This window comes from Crinia signifera, chromosome 8, assembly GCF_055691185.1.
Source record: "Crinia signifera chromosome 8, ASM5569118v1, whole genome shotgun sequence".
NCBI lineage: Eukaryota > Metazoa > Chordata > Amphibia > Anura > Myobatrachidae > Crinia > Crinia signifera.
Window position 1 is genome coordinate 3,967,752 of NC_139224.1, and position 22,858 is coordinate 3,990,609.

Here is a 22,858-nt window from a genome sequence, read left to right on the forward strand (position 1 = left end):
TTATCATATACATGTGTGACCATATACACCTAGGGCCTGATTCCGGTTGGCTCGTTAAGAGGCGAAGATTGCATATTACCGCCCCCTGCAACCATGTAACAAAGGCCCATCCCCTCACATGCCGCCTCCGCCGCTGCAGGAGAAATAATTCCGTGATCGCCGCCCATCGCATCATTTCCGCCGCCTCAGCTGACTTTTATTTGCAGGCCCCGAGACAAAGACGGAGGACGGTTGAGGTCATGTGACATCAGCCATCCGCCCCCAGCAGGAATCGGCCTGCGTACCCATGGGAACTTCCAGTGTATTAATGGGGACGCCCATAAAATGGAGGGCGTTCCCATGGCCCAGTGCCACCCCGGTCCCTCCCTCCGAACGGACCGACAAGCATCTCGCCTCGGCCATACGTATTTGGGGTTTGCACATGAGCAGAAATGCGCACCCCGACCATCGGGCAGAGGCCGACATGGAATCACTGTGTGTGATTCATAATCTATAATCGTGTAGTGCGCTGCACGCGTTCCTATGGGTCTGTTCCCGTCGTCACTCCAAGCTGCCTTCCTCAGGGCTCTGGTGCGAGTGCGCCTGCGCCCAGCGTCTCTTCACACACATGTGTCTTTATTGCAAGGCAATGTGACAAACCACTGTAAGGGACAGCTCTGATTAATTGGATAGGAGATATTTGTTTATCTGGATGACGGAGTCTGAATTTGCATACGAAGTGACGTATTGCTTATTTGCATGCGATTGCAGTTTAAAGGCATGCAGGGGGGCGATCCAGGGTGCTGAAACCCACCCCTCTGCAAAGTGAGAGTGTTTACTAATCCATGTTACTATTGTAGTATATTTGTCAGGCGCTTATCATATTACTGTCATTACAATATGTTCTAGAAGTTGGCACATGACTCCCACCTACTAATGCTCCAATTATTCAACCTTCCGCCCGCAGCTTCGCATGGAGTATCTGTCGTTGATGCACTCAATCATCCGCTCCACGGACTACCTGCAGCACCTTCACTGCCAGCCAGACCTCCACAGCTCACTCCAGCGGATTCTAGATGAAGAAGAGGAAGGACCTCACTGCCAGATGGACAAAATGATTATCCGTGAAATATACAGAGAGTTCCCTCAAATCTCTCAGGAGAGCGGCTGAATGGGCACTGATGTGGCACACTGACAAAATCGTTTACAAACGCCATTTATAGTCGTCTTCTCTTCTACAGAACCCCGGCGCGGCGGTGGCTTGTTTACAGAGCAGTGTTACCGCGGGCCCTTCCACTAGGGAAGGTGCGGATGGTCTCCGCCAGTTATTGTGCTGTAGCTGCTGGAAATCTGTGCTGCTAACAATATTGCATTAGAGATTTTATTTCAGATTTTTTCCCTAATGCTTTTCAGGGCTGACATTTAGTTGTCTGAGATCTTACAGCAGGAGGGTGGAATTGTAGATTTGTATCTTATCTCAAGTAGAACTTTGCTTTGCCTGCTGGGTTTATAGGATGGCGTGTGGCCTATACTTATCCATGATCTGCTTTTCTGTAGTGTAACTGACAGTCTCCGATCTGTAGGAGATAATGCTTCCTATATACATTACTCTCTCCTCTACGTGACGTTGTTCCTGGGATCCGCAGAAATAGACACGTTCTGCTATATCCGTTTACACTGGTAGATAGATGGATTTTTATAAAAGAGAGAATTATTGGAGTTTAATTACAGTATTTTTGAATTTCCCCTCACTTTAAAAAGAAAAACTGTTTTTGAGAACTGTAAAATGACGCCCAAAGTGAGGTCACTGGTTCCTAGAGAATAATTTCGACCTCCATGGTAGGCAGGATCACAGTAAGGGGTTGCTTCAATTCGCTGTGAAGCCCCTCATCCCGCAATACAGGTGTGACCAGACTGAAGCTTTTCTGCAAATGTACCGCATTCAAACCGGCTGCGATCTGACCGCACCCATGTGAACCTATAGATTGCAGGTGTGGGGGCAGTACATCCACACCTCCCTGGGCACATTCATCGCAGCAAGTGACATACGTTTTGCCTGTAGGATCTGTAGCCCGTCACATCTGTAATTGCCACACGTTTGCTGCAAACTCTCAGATTATAGTTTGTAGTCCCATAGTACTGCATGCATACAGTACACAAGGGGGTGTGTTGGGTACCGTTGCCAATCTGACAACAGCAATTCACGCCCCTCTCATCTAATTGAAATGACCCCTTCATGTCTTTCTGTGAGGAAGCCATGCAGATGAGCAGGCGATTCGTCACGTACGGTTATGATATATTAGCACGTGGCCCGGATGACATTACTGAGGCACGAGGCACCATTTCCATAGTGAGGGAATTGTTGCCTCTGTTGAGTAGAAGGTGACAAAACAGTTACATAGAAAAAAAAAATTACTAAATCAGGATAATTTTTTTCTTTTACTAAAAATGATTAAAAGCATGTGATTATTAATAAAACTAACCTACATGTCTGCTAATACCTTTATTACGAATGACAGAATTTATTATTGATATTGCTAAACCGAAATATAGTTCTATTTTATTTACCAAAAGCATACGCATGACTGACTCTTATTTTTTTAGCAATTGCTGCAACTAAACCTGAAGATTTTGGCATTCTATATCTATTCACTGATATTGCTGACATGTCCTGTATGTTCTAACCAACCGCAAAACACAATTTCAGACTTCCATTGTCATACATGTTGTTAAATAGCTTGGTAACACGGGTAACATGGGACAAATGTAACTCCATATGTAAAGGGAACTGGATATGCGGCCCTCCAGCTGTGGGGGACTATACATCCCAGCATGCCCTCCTAGCAAAACTGGCAGGGAATTCTGGGACGTGTAGTTTTACACCAACTGGAGGGCTGGCCATTGGATACTCCTGCATATAATCACTGGAAATAATTCTGTATCCACATATCACCTACTGTATCATTTTATTTACTAGATAAAAGGGAATTATCAGTTTTGGGAAAATGATGCTAGAATTTTTAATTTTTAAGAAATTTGGAAAATCTACTGCATACTTATATGTAACCGTGTGCGGATTCCATGAACTTGGTGATTTTAAAGCGGCGATTATTTAAAGAGTGGGCTGTTAGGGGGCACTGGGGGTTGGGGACTTCTGTCACCGTTCCATATGGGCTTGTGGGAATCTTTCCATAGTCTACATACAGTAACCAGGTGTTCAGAATGAATTTCCCCAAATATATGTATTAAGATTACTTTATATCAAGGTCTTCTAAAGCTTTATGCTTCACTTCCGAAGAAAGAGATTAAACCACAAGTTCCCAAAAACGGTGCTCACAGCACCCCAGCGGATCGGGTTTTAAGAATATCCAAGATTAAGCACGAATTCATTAGTACCTCATTGGGATTTAACCCTTTAAGTGCCAAGGGAATTTGTCAAAATAGATGTGAAAATAGCCAAGCAAACCCTTTTTATTCAACCCTGTGAGAGCCAACATTGCTGTGAGATCCTCAAAATATCCGCTAAAAATGCTACCGCCGCTCACAGCAACATTTAACTAGACTTCAATCAATTAGACTTTGCTGTATCTATTTCTACAAAAGCACATTCGCTGTGAGCGACACGGTTTGTGGATATTTTGAGGATCGCTCACAGCAATGTTGGCACTCAAAAGGTGAAGCCTTTATGCTCCACCATCAATATCCTTTAAAATCTGGACTGTTTAGATGCCTTAAGGACCTCGTTTGGAAACCTCTGGCTTAGAGGGTTCACTACCGCTGTCCGCTCACACACACACAGAAATATGAGAGAACTATTAACGGAATCTGGTCTTGTTCCCTACAGCAGTGGTTCTCAAACTTGGTCCTCAGGACCCCAAACAGCTCATGTATTCCAGGTCACCCAGCACAGGCCTGGCCAACCTGAATCCCCCCAGCTGTTGTGAAACTAGAAGTCCCAGTAGTCCCTGACACAGTTTCGCTATTGAAGAACACTAATCTGTAGCAGGGCATGCTGGGATGTGTAGTTTCACAGCAGCTGGTGAGGCACAGGCTGGATAGGACTGACCCAGTCTTAGTCACGTAAAACATTCTTAAATGATCATCCGCTAATTATGTCACTTGTTCTGTGAGCAGACCTAGAAAACATGGAATGTTAAGGGTTCTAAGGAACAAATTTGCGCACCTATGTTTCAAATGATTGCCGCTTTAGACCTACAAGCATGTTATCGCACCTTACTGCATACACCTCTGTGACTCTTACTAGTGACAGCAGCATACACCCCATTACTAAAATAATGTGCTTTAATATTGCTACAGCAATGCCTTTCACACAAGTGTATTAGTCTAGAACCGGGTTTATTGTATAGTAATGGGTCTATTGCTGCTGTCATGCATTGCTTTATGCTCTATTGTTACCTGTAGTTGTATTACTTTGCTTTAACCTTATTTTTCCTTCTGTTTGTTAGGAGTGTTGATTTTGTGCGTTATCTAGCTACAGAAGTGAGTGACGCTGCGTCGCTGTTTCGGTGCTGAAGATAGCGTACGCCACAGATATCTTTCACTTTAAAATGATGTATATTAAACATTTTAGTTTTGATTGTTGCTTTGATCTCAAGTTCTTATTTATTAACTAATCTTCTCTGAATAGAAGTTTCATGTTTATATACGGTTTGCTTTAATGGCGGCGTCATTTTGAGTTGTATCCATTTGTGTTCTGTTGTAAACCTGTAGTCATCCTGTGCATTTCGTGACCTGGATTCATTTACGTTGTCTATATTTCTCAACTAAAACCTGTAAACTGACAGCTAATCCTTCAACCAGCTATAGATCTCCACCAGTGCATCTGACCAACAATATTGTATGTGGAACTTTGTTTTTGTTTTCCAGTTAAAAAAATATTTCAAATAACTCTGTTGAAATAAAGGAAATTAAACGCTATTATAGTGGTCTCATTTGGGTTATTTTATACGTACATGGTTTGTGCTGCTTGTACGTTCTTTAGGAAGAACTCCAAATTATGAATTTCACCAAGTGAAATCTAATTCTCTCTGCACCTGTTACATCTGCCCCACCTGCAGTGCACATGGTTTTGTCCATCTAAGAAGGAATTTGTCAGTGTGAACCGAAATAATCCCCAGAATCCCGGGCTGTTTTTTTTTGTTCGTTTCTTCCAACTGTAACACGAAATACGATGTTCAGGCTGCCGAGTGTCGGAAAGTCTGTGGATTGGCGAAAAACGGTGTCACTCCAGGTGCTAATTTGGACTTGCCTTTCACATTAGGATCCATTGGCTCTCATCTGGACTTTAGAATGAAATACCGTTACAGCGGTCCCAACACTGTGCACGGACCAGAGCTCTGGGCTTCAAAAGGTTCTACCGCTGCTTTCAAATCATTCATCTCCACCCCATGAACATCCACTCTGCAGTTTTCAACTACATGGCTAAGGTCGACAGGGTTGGAAGGTCGACACAAGTATTAGGTCGACAGTCAAAAGGTCAACATGAGTTTTCAGTCCAGTCGACCTTTAGTGGTTAACCTAATTTATGTCGACCTTTATTCTGTTGACCCTATGACCTATAGCCACTGTCAATCACCGGAGGCTTCTGCAGCGGCTGTATGGGCGGTTGGCGTATTGCCCGTACACACAGAACGATACACTAATCTGTCGATATATTGGGCATTGGCTGCGTTCCACAGCGATATCTGGGAATGATGCTTCACAGATATATCAATGCTACGCGCTGGCCGATGGTCCGTTGATATAACAGTCATTCAATCGAATGGCCGATGTATTGGCCAGTGTGTAAGCTTCTTAAAGCATGTTACGCTGTACCTGAGGCCCTTAGCGCTGACGACTTATTCATACCATCACCTGTGTCTAGGTTGTCATGAGGTTCTCAGTGTTGTGTCCATGTGACACCTGAGCATGTGGGCTCTCCATTAATGTACTGCGTTCCCATGCATGGTCGGCCTAATTCTGTTCCCATGCATGGTCGGCCTAATTCTGTTCCCATTCAGAGTCCTTGTGACACCTGAGCACGTAGACTCCCCATTAATGTACTATGTTCCAATCCATGGTCAGCCTAATTCTGTTCCCATTCAGAGTCCATGTGGACGGTAAAGTTACAAAAATTAACAAAATTGTGGAAATACTCATGTCAACCTTTTCATGCGTCAACCATTGCCGTATCTACCTTTTTTTATTGTAGACGTATCATCTGGAAAATATGCCTATTATTATTCGAAGAGGTTTGAAAAATTCCCAAGTACACAGATTAGGCTGGGGGGGGCGGGTTCTCCACGAACCGGACCGAGTTCATGTTTGTACTCTATGGCCGATGCTCATGCATAAGAACGACTATCCTCAGACTGCTGATGGGCTCCATTGCACTGCGCACACGCCAAGGTGCTGCTCTCATCCCATTTGCAAGGGAATTTCATGGGAAAGTGATGGACAGGAAGTGACTAACTGGAGGTGTTACAAAGGTTCCGCAGCCCCTAACAATACATAAATGAGCATGGATTTGTGTCTGTGGGATAATTACGGACCCTGCAATATAGATTAAACCGCCTGTGCGTAATAAAATAAATCCTGAAAACATGACCAGTTCAAAGTACTTGAGGATTAGGGGTGACGACCACCGGTCTACGGTATAATGTTTTTGTATCGCGTGTTCTCATTCTGAATGACTTGTTTTATCCTGAGGTTTAAAAATTGTAGGATCGCAGAAAATACACAAAAAAAAGGATATTATTAACCCCTTGAGTGCCAACCTTGCAGTGAGAGATCCTAAAAATATCCACTGAAAATGCCAGCGCCGCTCACAGCGACTGTCCTTTTAGTATAAATAAACACAAATACGGCCGAGTCAATTCATTGCCGTTTAGTTAAATATTGCCCACAAAAATGAAGAATTAAACAAATGTTTATTTCTGTATTGCCCACACCGTCACCCTCAGGTAAAGCTTGGCATCAGTTGGATCCTGCAGAACTGCGACATATGCCAATAAATAAAATAAAAACCGCAGCAATGATGAGAGTATTATAACTAGTGTCTTATGTAAGTAATAAACCTACGTCATATCTGCATAGTAAAAAACGGTTGTGTACAAAACAAATAGAATAAATAATGTTGAGACGATTTTCCTTTATCACCCAGCTTTCATATGTTGTCTTGTTAGGAAAGATTAAAGTCATTAGCAGACCTGTCTCCTATAATGCATAGACCTACACGCTGAGCCAGTAACAGACAGGATGGGGTGATTGAAATGACCAGCACGACCAGGGGGATCCTGGCTGAATGAACTCAGCTAAGCATTCATGTGAGCAATAGAGGGCGGATCTTACACATTGTGATATTGGGGACAATGAGCCAGATCTGGGCTCTGTTCATCGTATTCAGCAGCTTCCTATTAGCAGATGAGGTTGGGTCTGCACCATCGCTGCAAGTCATGCGGGGGTGATGTGGATGATACCAATGGCAGCCATTAGTGTGACTGGCAAAGGGCTACGATACTGTCTGGGTGTCATTAAAAGCAATTTATCATAAGGAGGCAGCGATCACCTTCCTCTGATTGTGGGGCTACAGTGGGATGTATGTTATGGGAACTGCTGTATGAGGTCAGAGCGATGTCAAGACAATTCTATTATATGCAGGAATTAAGAGACTAGAACTCAGATATTAATAATTATTAGTAATCCAAAAATAGTTTATGAAAGCAAATGTCTAATATGTCTGCATAGGCAATAAATTAGTGAACATATTATACTGTATAGTGCTAAATTATAGACTAGAGTTGTGTCTATTTCTGGCTGCTGGGTTATGCTGGAGCTTGCAGTTCCACAACAGCTAGCAGGCCAGAGGTTGTCTGCACTCACAAGGCCCAATGTGAGGTCACAAATGACAAAGGAGTCAAAGAATGCTTCATTTAGCTGTGAAGTAATCCTGCAGCAAAGTGAGACAGGTTCTCAAAATACCCCTTACATCAGATCATCCTTAATCTGTGTACACATGCTTCGCTTTTTCCCTGTTTTCGATTCGATTTTGCTTATAGAAGCAAAATCGAATCCACATAGAATGGTTTTTAGGACACTTTCGTTCTGCATTCGATTCGATGCGCGCTCCCGTTTTCTCAAAATCGAATAGAAAAATCTACTGTGCAGCCAAGGAAATCTCGAATTCGATCCGGTAAATCGAATGAGTACATTGTGCCTACATTGTGAAATCGAATCGAATGCAAAAGTAAAGATCTAATGCCAAATCAAATGGGATGATCTAATGCCAGATCTAATAGAAAATCGAATCTAACATCAAATCTAAAGCAAATCTAATGGTGTGTACACACGGTCAAATGTGCCTTAAGATCCTATCCACGATCCGATCAGATCGGATCGTGGATAGGATCTTAAGGCACATCCGATTTGCGTCCAATCTTGACTATATAGTGCAGATCTGCACTATATAGACAAGGCAGCCAAGACTTTCTAGCTTCCGATACGTGCACGCGCATCGGGATCGGATCGGGATCGCAAGGGTTAAAACCCTTGCGATCTGCATCCGATGCCGATCCGATGTTGACTATATCGTCAACATTGGAAAGGAAATCAGACCGTGTGTACACACTATAAGAGTGTGTGCAGGGCTTTAGGTTATGATCAATTACTTCTTGTTGGCACGGGTCTAATATCTTCATTTCAATTGTGTGACATATATATATAAACCAAACAGCCAGGGGGCAGGGGGCAGGCAGGTGCCCTTGTAATAGTCACATAGAGATATCTGGTTTTTCAGTTGAAAAAGCAAATATGTCTGTGTGACTATTTATTACACAGACGCCTGCTGTGCTATCTATTAATATCCCAACTATCTATCAACTATCAATCTATTAATATCCAATATATATGTCCTATGTATCTATCTCTGTACTATCTATTAATAGCCCAACTATCTATCTATCAACTGTCAATCTATTAATATCCAATCTATATCTGTCCTATCTATCTATCTCTGTACTATCTATTAATATCCCAACTATCTATATACGATCTATCTATATCCTATCTATCAATCTGTATCTGTCCTATCTATCAATCTCTGTACTATCTATTAATATCCGATCTATCTATGTATGTATCTATCTATCTATGTATCTATCTATCTACATCTATCTATCTATGTCCTATCCATCTATCTATTTATCTATCTGTCTATCTCTTCTCTCTCTCTCTCTCCCTCTATCTATCTATCTATCTATCTATCTATCTATCTATCTATAAACAATCTATCTATCTATCCATCATCTATCTATCTATCTATCTATCTATCCATCTATCTATCCATCTATCTATCTATCTATCTATCCATCATCTATCTCTTCTCTCTATCTATCTAATTATCTATCCATCCATCCATCTTTATCTATTTATCTACCTATCTATATCTATCTTTCTATCTATCTCTTCTCCCTCTCCATCTATCTATCCCTATATGGACCTTACTGTAGCTCCCGGCGGAGGTGCTGAGTATACGGGTGTCCCCCGTGTCAGGGTGTCAGCACCCGGGACAGCTCCCCTCGCTGCCAGCATTAAAGATGGCGCCCGTTGGCCCAGTCACTGGCTCTGGCCCCGCGCTGCGCATGCGCTGTGGGCTGTACCAAGTGGCGGCCGTAGTAAAGGGGGTTGGGAAGAAGATGGGGTGGAGCGGACCATCAGGGTTGCCGGGAGCCATGTTGGCGGTGCTGGATGAAAGGCGGGTGAGGGGGAGATGCTGCGCCCGGAGACTCTGCAGCCGCCGTCTGTGAGGAGAGCCAGCGCCGAGTGGATGCTAGCTGCCGCGGCCGGGAGACAGCCAGGAGGAGCGGGGGAGGGGAGCGCCGCTGCCCAGTGACGGGCGACAAGGAGGGACACTATGGCTGCTCCGCTGCTGGGGACCAGCCTGGCTTACCTTCTCCTCCTCTCCATCCCTTTGTTTCCTCCCAGCCTGGGGAAGCATGCATGGGGCTGGGGGAGCCCCGGGAGCCGGCCCCCCACCCCTCCTCCCCCAGCCCTGTGCATTGTGCAGCCGCTGTGTGCCACCAAGGGGGCTGCCATAGCCCAGAGCAGCCAGGAGGGACTGTGCAGGTGTCCCTGGCCCCGGACCCTCTGCTGGGGGCCCTCAGCCGGAGCACCGACTGGCTGCATCCTTGCAAAGTGCATTACCAGGACTTGGGGGTCTGCATACAGCTGGGCAGGAGGCCGGGGGGGACCCCTGGGGGCACTGGGAACCTGCATTCATCTGCCAAATCCCGGACCTGTGCCTCCTGCTTGCAATTGTAGGACCAAAGGGCCGGCAGAAGAGCCACCAGGGGGGGCCAGGAGCAAGGGGGACCCCCCTGGCTGTTACTGGATTACAAAATCAATAGTGCTTCCTATGGACCCCCTGCCCATCATAGGACCCCATTGCCTTAAGAGTCCCAGCACTAAGGACATTCATGCTTTTCTGCAACAGCACTGCCAGCCCATGCTGCCATGCAATGGTGCCACATCCAGCAATAGGACAATGTACCAATACAGCAGCTGCCTACCCAACTCCCAACTTCTCCTCTTGCAGTATATACCCAGCAGCTCACCCCCTGCTGCAGGAGCTGGGGACCAGGTGCATCACTGCAAGGATGGCAATTGCACCCTGGGGCTTCTAATCCTTAGTACCGGCAGGTCTGGTCAGGAGCAGGGGCACTCCTGCGGAGGGAGACCTTTGTGCCATCATTCTTATGACAAGAGGGGGCTTGGATGTCCCTGCGATTTCATTGCTGCTGGGGGATGCCTGATGTTCGCTGTGCATGATCCTAGCAGAGGGAAGGACGCCTGGGGGGCTCTGCAATGTGTGAGGCGCTGCCATATGAGGACCTATCCTCATGCACACCTGCATAAATTAACTCCATTTAGATTGCAAAGCCGTCAAATGCACCCCCAGACCCCTTCTCCATCAGTGCCCTGTGTGTGCAACGCTGAGTTTTTGCATTTAGGGATGATTTTGCTGACCAATGTCAGTGGCTTTGCACGGAGCCAGGGCTGTGACCCTCTCTGTGGGCTGTGTTTGCTGAGCTGCACACAGGGAAGCGGGGGAGAGCAGCCCAGGGACACCAGGCAGAGAGAGGAGATTTCAGCACCAAGCGATGGGACAGCTCCCAGTGCCCGGCTGCAATCAGCTGAGCTCCCTACAACCAGTCGTCAGCAGCAGCTTCCCCCAAGAGGACCCTGCTCTGTTTATTTCCCATTTAACTCCACCAAAGGTTGCCTAAAACCCCCTTTTCCAGCATCCAGTCTGGGGAAGGTTACAAGCACTGATCTGTTCTCTCAACAACAATTAGCTGGAAGCAAAGCAATGCAGCCTCATCCATTCCACCTCCCTCATATATCACCAACACAAGATGTCAAGCAAGGGGCCAGTGGGAGGAGTAGGGAGAGGGCATCCCTTCCATTGATAAGAACACGCAGGGCAGCCAACCGGCATCCTCACTTCCCCCAGTATAATTATCAGGTCCAGGTGGCTGAAAATCAGCCCCCTGGGACCCCTGTGATAACCATGACAGCACAAGACCCTGACACTGGAGAATCCGGGAAGGTTTTCTACACCATGGATGCTCTGATGAATAGAAAATCTTTGGAGCTGTTCAGTATCGATTCAGTGACAGGTCTGATCTCCACCATAGAGATTCTAGACAGGGAAAGCATGGACCTCCACTACTTCCGCGTCACCGCCGTGGACCACGGCAGCCCACGTTTGTCGGCCACCACCATGTTAGCCGTTACCGTTGCTGACAAAAATGACCACAGCCCCATGTTTGAGCAGGCAGAGTACAGGGAGAGTATTAGGGAGAACGTGGAGGAGGGGTACCCCATCTTGCAACTGAGAGCCACCGATATTGATTCCCAAGCCAACGCTAATATTAAGTACCGTTTTGTGAATGAACAGGCAGCCCATTCCGTGTTTGAAATAGATGCACGATCCGGTTTAATCACCACCAGCGGGCAGGTAGACAGAGAGAAGAGGGAGAAATACTCTCTGATTGTAGAGGCCAGTGATCAAGGTAAGGACCCAGGACCCAGGTCATCCACTGTTAAAGTTGAGATTACTGTCCTAGATGAGAATGACAACGTGCCCCAGTTCAGTGAGAAACGGTACATTGTCCAGGTGCGGGAGGACATAAGAGCTCATTCTGAGATTATAAGGGTCTCGGCCACTGATCTTGATAAGGATAGTAACTCCGTTGTCCATTACAACATTATTAGCGGTAACACCAGGGGTCAGTTCTCTATTGATAGTTTAAATGGCGCCGTACAGGTAGTAGCACCCTTGGACTTTGAAAAAGAGAGGGAGTATACGCTCAAAATCCGTGCCCAAGATTCTGGCCGCCCTCCACTATCAAACAACACTGGTATTTTGAGTGTCCAAGTGATAGATATAAATGACCATGCCCCTATGTTTGTCAGCACCCCATTTCAAGTAAATGTGCTCGAAAATGTCCCTTTGGGTCACTCAGTGATTCACATCCAAGCTGTCGATGCAGATTATGGAGAAAACGCCCGTATGGAGTACAAGTTAACGGGAGTGTCGTCTGCCACACCCTTTGTTATCAACAGCGCAACTGGTTGGATCACTGTGAGTGGCGCACTGGATAGAGAGACTGTGGAACAGTATCAGTTTGGGGTGGAGGCCCGTGATCACGGCAATCCACCATTGTCTGCGTCTGCCAGCGTCACCGTCATTGTCCTGGATGTGAATGACAATCGACCAGAATTTACCCAGCGGGAATATTTTATTCGCTTAAATGAAGATGCCAATGTGGGAAGCAGTGTACTTAGCCTAACTGCTATAGACAGGGATGTGAACAGCGCCATCACATATCAGATCACTGGGGGGAACACCCGCAACCGCTTTGCCATTAGTACCCTCAGTGGATCAGGATTAATCACCCTGTCGCTGCCCCTTGACTACAAACAGGAGAGACGCTATGTCCTAACTGTGACAGCCTCTGACCGCATCCTTCATGATAACTGTTATGTCCATATAAACATCACCGATGCAAACACTCACAGACCCGTCTTTCATAGTGCCCACTACCCGGTTGATATCAACGAGGATCGCCCAATTGGGAGCACTGTGCTGGTAATTGGTGCGACAGATGACGACGTGGGTGAGAATGCCAGGATCACATACTCTTTGGAGGACAACATTCCTCAATTTCGTATTAACCCCGACACTGGAGCCATCACACTTAGTGCACTGCTGGACTATGAGGACCAAATGACTTACACTATTGCTGTTGTGGCAAAAGATAATGGAATTCCCCAAAAATCAGACACTGCATATGTAGAAGTGATGGTTAACGATGTCAATGATAATGCTCCTCAGTTTTTGAACACCCTCTACCACGGCATAGTCTCAGAGGATGCTCCTCCCTTTACCAGCGTTCTACAGATTTCTGCCACTGACCGGGATTCTCATTCCAATGGAAGGGTACAATACACTTTTCAAAACGGTGAAGATGGCGATGGAGATTTCACGATTGAACCGACCTCTGGTATCATACGGACGATACGGAAGTTGGACAGAGAAAGTGTTTCCTTCTATGAATTGACAGCCTATGCTGTGGATAGAGGCATTCCTCCCCAAAGGAGCCCAGTCCGTATTCAAGTAACCATCCAGGATGTCAACGACAATGCCCCTGTATTCCCAGCGGATGAGTTTGAGGTCTTCGTAAAGGAAAACAGTATTGTTGGCTCCGTGGTTGGCCAAATCAAAGCCACGGATCCCGATGAAGGCCCCAACGCCCAAATAATGTATCAGATTGTTGAAGGCAACATTCCCGAAATTTTCCAGATGGATTTCTTTTCTGGAGAGCTGACCGCCCTCATAGACTTGGATTATGAAACCAAATCTGAGTATGTTATCGTGGTCCAGGCAACTTCAGCTCCTCTTGTTAGCAGGGCAACAATTCATATTAAGCTGATTGATCAAAATGACAACACTCCCGTTTTGAAGAACTTTCAGATACTCTTCAATAATTACATCTCCAACAACTCCAACACATTCCCCTCTGGTGTGATTGGGAAGATTCCAGCCTACGACCCCGATGTATCAGACAGACTCTTCTACACCTTTGAGCGTGGAAATGAGCTAAATTTGTTAATTGTCAATCATTCCAGTGGGGAGTTAAGATTAAGCCGGAAACTTGACAACAATCGCCCATTGATGGCATCGATGCTGGTCACAGTGTCAGGTAAATTCTCTCTTTACTTCATTTTACACCCAATCTGTTAGTCAGCCGCTTGGTTTTCAGCTATGTCCTTATTGCATTGTGCGTGTGGCTTGTTTGTCAAGGTTGTAGAATCACCTGAAGCTACTGTAGGTGTCCAATGTGTCTAAAAATATCCTCAGATATTGTCGTTTTTATATTTGCTATAGATTTTTTTTGTTGGCCCTTTATACTGACAATACTTTTTCAAGTTTGCCCACTCTTCCCCTACATGGCACCCGAAGTGTTAAGTCACCTTTATATTATATATTTGTAACCGGTTCTGCTCTTGTGTAATCAATCAAAAACTGTGTTTTTCTGCCCTTTATAAGACAAAGAGTCTCTATTGCTTCAGCGAGCAGATTTTGTAATTCACCCTGTGGAATTTCAGAGCTTGCTAGACTGCTGCGGCAGACAGATTAATAGACAAAGTCTAGAAGTCAAACAGGGATAGACGTTGCTTCTGACTCATCCCAATTATCGGCAACATTCCTATAACTAGGGGGGTTATTCAGGTTGATTCGCAGCCTTGCGAGTTCACCAAACCCCGCCCGGCGAACGCACGCCCCCCCCGTCGCCCCAGCAAAGTGCGGCTTCGCCCGCACAGCAGCGAATGGATGTTTTGCATAAACATCCATTCGCTTTGCTGGGGTGTCCGCCCACATCATTCGATGGTCACCATCGAATGATGTTTAGCGTGCACGCATATATAAGTGACTTTTCAGTTGCATATATATGCGTGCACGCTGGCATGATATGGGTGGGCAGCTGACATCCAGTGATGTCAGCTACCCGGCCCACACACCCGCGTCACTGCCTCATTACCATGAGAACGCCCAGCGTTCTCATGGAAACGCCCATGGAACGCTGGGCGTTCCCATATAGTAATGGGGCAGCCCGGCGCTTCCCGCCCATCTCCGCCCCCCCCCCTTCTCGCTGCCATGGGTGCGTGCACCCGGCGACCCGCAGACGCACAACATCGGTACTGCGTGCGAATGCGCGCAGTAACGATGCAATCTGAATAAGGCCCTAGGAGTGTTACATTTTCTTTACATGTTATGTTAATGTGTCAATTTACTTTTATAGTCAAGCTCAGAAATTCTAAGTCTGTGACCTATAATACAACATAACAATTGGTGCTAATTATCTGTCTTTGAGCTTTTTACAAAACTGGTCTAGTGATCCATAAGCAGCGGCGTCTGATTCTATGTTAATTGTAATGAGTCTCTGTTGTAAGATTGTACTCGCAATTCTGATTGTAGAGACCCTGCAAGATTAGGGGTTCTATGTACTGACCCGTGGAGAGAGATAAAGTAGCAACCAGCTCTCAACTGTCATTTTTCGATACACTGGGGCAGATGTATTAAGCTGGGTGAAGGGAAAATTGGAAGGTGATAACGCACCAGCTAATCAACTACTAAAGGTACCCATACACGGTCCAATTATTGTATACAATTTGGACTAGATTGCTTCGCATCGGTTTTGCAATGCAATGAGGTGAGATCTAGTACATATAGTATGTGCAGCACATACTTTTTGAGATGTGCGATGATATGTGAGACGGGAGCGCGCATCTCATCGCACCCAGCAATTGTACCGTGTATGGGCACCTTAACTGTCATTTTTCAAACATAGTTGTTTGGCTACTGTGTTATCACCTTCTACTTCTTCTCCACTTTATCTTTTCAACAGGCTTATACATCTGACCCACAGTCTGTAGCATGGCAGTTAGGAGCTTATTGGCTGGTACTTTATTTCCGTCCATGACTTAGTAAATAGACCTCTAATTTGTTTATGTTTCCGTTACAATCACCCATATTGGTTTAACTGTACTTGTTCGGTTCGTTGACTTTCTGTGCAAATATACAATAGATCAGCGGTTCTCACCCTCAGCCCACAACTTTTACCCACAGGTCAAGTTTTGAGGATTTCTGTCTATGAAAGCAGGTGATACTATCTGCATGATTCAAGAAATTCAGAAAACATGACTTGTTAGCCATTGAAATAGATTGTAGTTCGTGTTATCATTTAACAGCCTCAAAAAAGTGTATTTTTAGTATGTTATTGTGGGGTCTGGTTTTAGAAACATGGCGGCAAGTGATAAATTATGCGGCCATCCAACTATAGCGTTGATTACATTTCCATTTAACAACAACAACAACAATATATTTAAGGTTTTACGGCATATTAACTTTATAGTGGAAGCAGAGCAGCCATATTTCAGAGGACAGCGGTTAAAGCGGTGGAGTCTACTTAAAATGAAGCTTGACGTGGTAGTTTGCCCAATGTATTGTCTGTTATTATAGATAAGATTTTCCGAACTCTTGTCCTTGTTTCATTCAGAATTTGGTTGCAAGATCTCATGACGGTTTTTGCAGGTAATATTTGGCCACAGGTATACAGGATGCGTCCTACCTCACCTGCACCGCCCTGCGGAACAAACTGACCGGTTCATGCAAACACTTGCTACAACTTCGCTCATCTATATGATTTGTTGACAAGCGAGGCGTCTTGTACCCTTACGGCAATTATTAGTATGTGTTTGCAGAGCTCCATCCTGCCAGGAAGCAGCTAATGATAGTAAATAATGTTAGTTGAATGTGTCATAACAGATCCTGAGTCAGTGCGTAGTCGTTCTACCTTATATCTGCTCCATAATTAATGAGCTCCCGGAGTGCCACATTGCCAGCATTAAATATGTTCTCGACTAAAAGACTTATTAAAGGGCAGCGAGAAAAGAAGTCCCCTGTTCCGATGTAAAAGAGGAAGCATGTCCGTTTGTCATGTGTTAATGCTGCTGGTTTAGTGTAGGCTTTCCCCTACATCCCTGCTTTCCAGATTAGGGCTCTCCAGGGGTTAATTGTATCTGTAGGGCAGATTGGAGCTGTATTCATACAGTGACCATATATGCAGAAAAGCTTTTACTGTTCCAGCTGCAGCCGCTGAATGTGCATTCAACCTTTGTCTGCATGCAGGAGTGGTGCAAATGCTTGCAGTCAGCTGAAATCATTGTCAGCTCCCAGTATGGCGGTGTAATCATGTGAAATTATATTCTCCCAGACGGAGCCACGGAACCACCAGTAGTCACTAAAGGGAACATCAGTTATTTCATGTTTAGCCTTGCAAAGGAATCAGTCCTGAGCTGAATGCTTTTATCTTCTGGATATGGCCGAGGGGAGAAAGTGAGGTGGAAACGGACGTCCTGTACGATATTATGGGCGAGGGGAGAAACGGACGCCCTTTACGATATTATGACAGAGGGGAGAAACGGACGTCCTGTACGATATTATGGACGAGGGGAGAAACGGACGCCCTGTACGATATTATGGGCGAGGGGAGAAACGGACGTCCTGTACGATATTATGGGCGAGAGGAGAAATGGACGTCCTGTACGATATTATGGCAGAGGGGAGAAACGGACGTCCTGTACGATATTATGGCAGAGGGGAGAAACAGATGCCCTTTACGATATTATGGGCGAGGGGAGAAACGGACGTCCTGTATGATATTATGGCCGAGGGGAGAAACGGACGTCCTGTATGATATTATGGGCGAGGGGAGAAACGGACGTCCTGTATGATATTATGGCGGAGGGGAGAAACGGACGTCCTGTACGATATTATGGACGAGGGGAGAAACGGCCGTCCTGTACGATATTATGGGCGAGGGGAGAAACGGACGTCCTGTATGATATTATGGCCGAGGGGAGAAACGGACGTCCTGTACGATATTATGGACGAGGGGAGAAACGGCCGTCCTGTACGATATTATGGGCGAGGGGAGAAACGGACGTCCTGTATGATATTTGGGCCGAGGGGAGAAACGGACGTTCTGTGCGATATTATGGGCGAGGGGAGAAACGGACGTCCTGTACGATATTATGGGCGAGAGGAGAAATGGACGTCCTGTACGATATTATGGGCGAGGGGAGAAACGGACGTCCTGTACGATATTATGAGCGAGGGGAGAAACGGACGTCCTGTACGATATCATGGCGGAGGGGAGAAACGGACGCCCTTTACGATATTATGGGCGAGGGGAGAAACGGACGTCCTGTACGATATTATGGGCGAGGGGAGAAACGGACGTCCTGTACGATATTATGGGCGAGGGGAGAAACGGACGTCCTGTATGATATTAGGGCCAAGGGGAGAAACGGACGTCCTGTACAATATTATGGCCGAGGGGAGAAACGGACGTCCTGTACGATATTATGGGCGAGGGGAGAAACGGACGCCCTTTACGATATTATGTGCGAGGGGAGAAACGGACGTCCTGTACGATATTATGGGCGAGGGGAGAAACGGACGTCCTGTACGATATTATGGGCGAGGGGAGAAACGGACGTCCTGTATGATATTAGGGCAAGGGGAGAAACGGACGTCCTGTACGATATTATGGGCGAGGGGAGAAACGGACGGCCTGTACGATATTATGGGCGAGGGGAGAAACGGACGTCCTGTATGATATTAGGGCGAGGGGAGAAACGGACGTCCTGTACGATATTATGGGCGAGTGGAGAAACGGACTTCCTGTATGATATTAGGGCCAAGGGGAGAAACGGACGTCCTGTATGAGAAACTTCATTTATGTGTATGTACGTATGGTTGTGTGTTTATGTGTGTGTATGTATGTATGGTTGTGTGTTTATGTGTGTGTATGTATGTATGGTTGTGTGTTTATGTGTGTGTGTGTGTATGTATGTATGGTTGTGTGTTTGTGTACTGTATGTGTGTACAGTTGTGTGTTTATGTGTATGTGTGTATTGTTGTGTGTTTATGTGTATGTGTGTATGGTTGTGTGTTTATGTGTATGTGTGTATTGTTGTGTGTTTATGTGTATGTATGTATGGTTGTGTGTTTATGTGTATGGTTGTGTGTTTATATGGTTTACTCTGAAGTTGTTACACTGTGAATGGTTTTATGGATCTCATTCAGGTGACAATGGATTGAATAGTAGCTGCCAACTTTAAATAACGTTTGACGGTTCTGATGGTTCAGTTGTCAGGTCAGCCGTGATCAGCACATACAGTGATATATGGGAAACCCTGATAATTGCACTTTGTATTTATTTTCTATAAATAGCAAGTTAGGTTTTTTTTAAGCATTTGATATACCATACATCTGTATTCTGTCCTTCTGCAGATCCTTCTCCCCTTTTCAAAATCTCTCTGGGCGGGTATCTAGTGTGGCTGCTGGTCAGAAGGATGGGGGGGGGGGGTTTACAGAGGACAGGAGGATTGGGTGGGGGGCGGGGGTTTACAGTACACAGAGGACAGCGAGTAGGTCATTAGATTGGTCAACACAGGTTACTATTCCCACGTGGATAGCAAATCACGCACTGAATAAAATAATAATATATAAATATTGGTTTACTGGCACTGCATAGATGTATAGCTTTGCGGTAACACAACAGCACATCGCATGGAAGAGAGACACAATCCTGAATCCGCACAGCACAATGCTGTACAATACAAATCACTGTACGCTGGCTGTGCTGCTGCGGAGCAGGTAATAAGTCACATTGTCTATCATCATTTTTATTAGACTAGTCCTGGGAAGTATTTGCAGGAGATGGATTTCCAGAACTTAATTTGCCTCTGCAGGCATGAGACGGAGAGGGCTGCATACGGGGCGCACAGATATAATCACCGAAATATAGCTGAGTATCTGTCCAGTGAAGATGCAGCTGCCAATGTCTGCACATCGATGTGTGATGATTTCGGAGCAGATGATGATTCACAGGGTGCAGCAAGAGGGCTGTAATCACATACAGCATATGGCTATGCTCTGTGTTAGGGGTCAGGCCTACCTGGAAAAGATATTCTGACCGTGTTGACATTTATTCAGTGTCTACATGTTTACAGACCGCGCTATGGCCATGTTGCCATTCTCTTGGTTGGTTCACGCTGGCATTATAAGGCTGGTGAGAAGGCTGTAGGATTAAATACATACTTTACACCAAGTATAGTGCTGGGCCAACACTGCTTACAGCTAGTAAACCAGGGGTATGAATGGGGCCAGTGCAGTCTCATAGATACATATGTATAGTGATGGGAATATTCACTTTAGTTCTGTTCACTCAATGGGGGAGGATTCTTTTTTATTCACACCCCTGATCACCCCTATAAACGGATGGGGCGATATTGCATTCTTTTTAGGTTAATAAGGCTTGTTGTGTCCACCATGAACGAGGGCTGCAACATGGAGGCCACTCCCCCCTTGCACCTGCAAGTTTGTATGCAGACACTGCAAAGGGTCCCTGTAGGGTAGGCATATGAGGTAGGTATTAGAGGTAGGAGATCAGGAGATCCGGGTTGCTGTAGGGTTGCTATAATCAGGGTCCCTGTAGGGTAGGCACATGAGGTAGGTATTAGAGGTAGGAGATCAGGGTTGCTGTAGATCAGGGTTCCTGTAGGGTTGCTTTAAAGAGGGTTGCTGTAGATTAGGGTTGCTGTAGGGTTGCTGTAGATCAGGGTTTCTTTAGGCTTGCTATAATCAGGGCTGCTCTTTATCATAGTTGCTGTGGATCATGGTTGCTGTAGATTAGGGTTACTGTAGGGTTGCTATAATCAGGGTTCCTGTAGGGTTGCTATAATCTGGGTTGCTATAATCAGGGTTTCTGTAGATTAGGGTTACTGTAGGGTTGCTATAATCAGGGCTGCTGTAGATCAGGGTTGCTGTAGAGTTTCTGTAGATCAGGGTTCCTGTAGGGCAGCTGTAGATCAGGTTTCCTGTAGGGTTGCTGTAGATCAGGGTTGCTGTAGATCAGGGTTTCTGTAGGGTTGCTATACTCAGGGTGGTTTTAGGGTTGCTGTAGATCAGGGTTTCTGTAGGGTTGCTATACTCAGGGCGGTTGTAGGGGTTGCTATAAACAGGGTTGCTATAGATCAGGGTTTTTGTAGATCAGGGTTGCTGTAGATCAGGGTTGCTGTAGATCAGGGTTGCTGTAGGGCTGCTGTAGATCCGGGTTCCTGTAGGGTTGCTGTTGGGTTGCTGTAGATCAGGTTTCCTGTAGGGCAGCTGTAGATCATGTTTCCTGTAGGGCTGCTGTAGATCAGGGTGTCTGTAGGGTTGCTGTACTCAGGGCGGTTGTAGGGTTGCTGTAGATCAGGGTTGCTGTAGATCAGGTTTCTGTAGGGTTGCTATACTCAGGGCGGTTGTAGGGGTTGCTATAAACAGGGTTGCTGAAGATCAGGGTTGCTGAAGATCAGGGTTGCTGTAGATCAGGGTTTCTGTAGGGTTGCTATACTCGGGGCGGTTGTAGGGGTTGCTATAAACAGGGTTGCTGAAGATCAGGGTTGCTGAAGATCAGGGTTGCTGTAGATCAGGGTTTCTGTAGGGTTGCTATACTCGGGGCGGTTGTAGGGGTTGCTATAAACAGGGTTGCTGTAGATCAGGGTTGCTGTAGATCAGGGTTGCTGTAGATCAGGGTTGCTGTAGATCAGGGTTGCTGAAGATCAGGGTTGCTGAAGATCAGGGTTGCTGTAGATCAGGGTTTCTGTAGGGTTGCTATACTCAGGGCGGTTGTAGGGGTTGCTGTAGATCAGGGTTGCTGTAGATCAGGGTTGCTGTAGATCAGGGTTTCTGTAGGGTTGCTATAATCTGGGTTGCTATAATCAGGGTTTCTGTAGATTAGGGTTACTGTAGGGTTGCTATAATCAGGGCTGCTGTAGATCAGGGTTGCTGTAGAGTTTCTGTAGATCAGGGTTGCTGTAGATCAGGGTTCCTGTAGGGCTGCTGTAGATCAGGGTTCCTGTAGGGCAGCTGTAGATCAGGTTTCCTGTAGGGTTGCTGTAGATCAGGGTTGCTGTAGATCAGGGTTGCTGTAGATCAGGGTTTCTGTAGGGTTGCTATACTCAGGGCGGTTGTAGGGTTGCTGTAGATCAGGGCTGTTGTAGGGTTGCTGTAGATCAGGGTTTCTGTAGGGTTGCTATACTCAGGGTGGTTTTAGGGTTGCTGTAGATCAGGGTTGCTGTAGATCAGGGTTTCTGTAGGGTTGCTATACTCAGGGCGGTTGTAGGGGTTGCTATAAACAGGGTTGCTATAGATCAGGGTTTTTGTAGATCAGGGTTGCTGTAGATCAGGGTTGCTGTAGATCAGGGTTGCTGTAGGGCTGCTGTAGATCCGGGTTCCTGTAGGGTTGCTGTTGGGTTGCTGTAGATCAGGTTTCCTGTAGGGCAGCTGTAGATCATGTTTCCTGTAGGGCTGCTGTAGATCAGGGTGTCTGTAGGGTTGCTGTACTCAGGGCGGTTGTAGGGTTGCTGTAGATCAGGGTTGCTGTAGATCAGGTTTCTGTAGGGTTGCTATACTCAGGGCGGTTGTAGGGGTTGCTATAAACAGGGTTGCTGAAGATCAGGGTTGCTGAAGATCAGGGTTGCTGTAGATCAGGGTTTCTGTAGGGTTGCTATACTCGGGGCGGTTGTAGGGGTTGCTATAAACAGGGTTGCTGTAGATCAGGGTTGCTGTAGATCAGGGTTGCTGTAGATCAGGGTTGCTGTAGATCAGGGTTGCTGAAGATCAGGGTTGCTGAAGATCAGGGTTGCTGTAGATCAGGGTTTCTGTAGGGTTGCTATACTCAGGGCGGTTGTAGGGGTTGCT

General features: G+C 46.0%; 2 protein-coding genes across 6 annotated transcripts in view; both read left to right on the forward strand.

Annotated features, from left to right (window-relative positions):
- Nucleotides 1–4,917, forward strand: part of NCKIPSD (NCK interacting protein with SH3 domain) — a 93,037-nt gene extending 88,120 nt beyond the window's left edge. For both annotated transcript variants that reach the window (XM_083155597.1, XM_083155598.1), the window contains exon 13: nucleotides 947–4,917. In XM_083155597.1, coding sequence (XP_083011723.1) covers nucleotides 947–1,150 — 204 coding nt within the window. In that variant the 3' untranslated portion in view covers nucleotides 1,151–4,917. The remainder of the gene's footprint in view (nucleotides 1–946) is intronic.
- Nucleotides 4,918–9,658: 4,741 nt separating this feature from the next.
- Nucleotides 9,659–22,858, forward strand: part of CELSR3 (cadherin EGF LAG seven-pass G-type receptor 3) — a 151,410-nt gene continuing 138,210 nt past the window's right edge. For all 4 annotated transcript variants that reach the window (XM_083155599.1, XM_083155601.1, XM_083155602.1 and 1 more), the window contains exon 1: nucleotides 9,659–14,243. In XM_083155599.1, coding sequence (XP_083011725.1) covers nucleotides 9,890–14,243 — 4,354 coding nt within the window. In that variant the 5' untranslated portion in view covers nucleotides 9,659–9,889. The remainder of the gene's footprint in view (nucleotides 14,244–22,858) is intronic.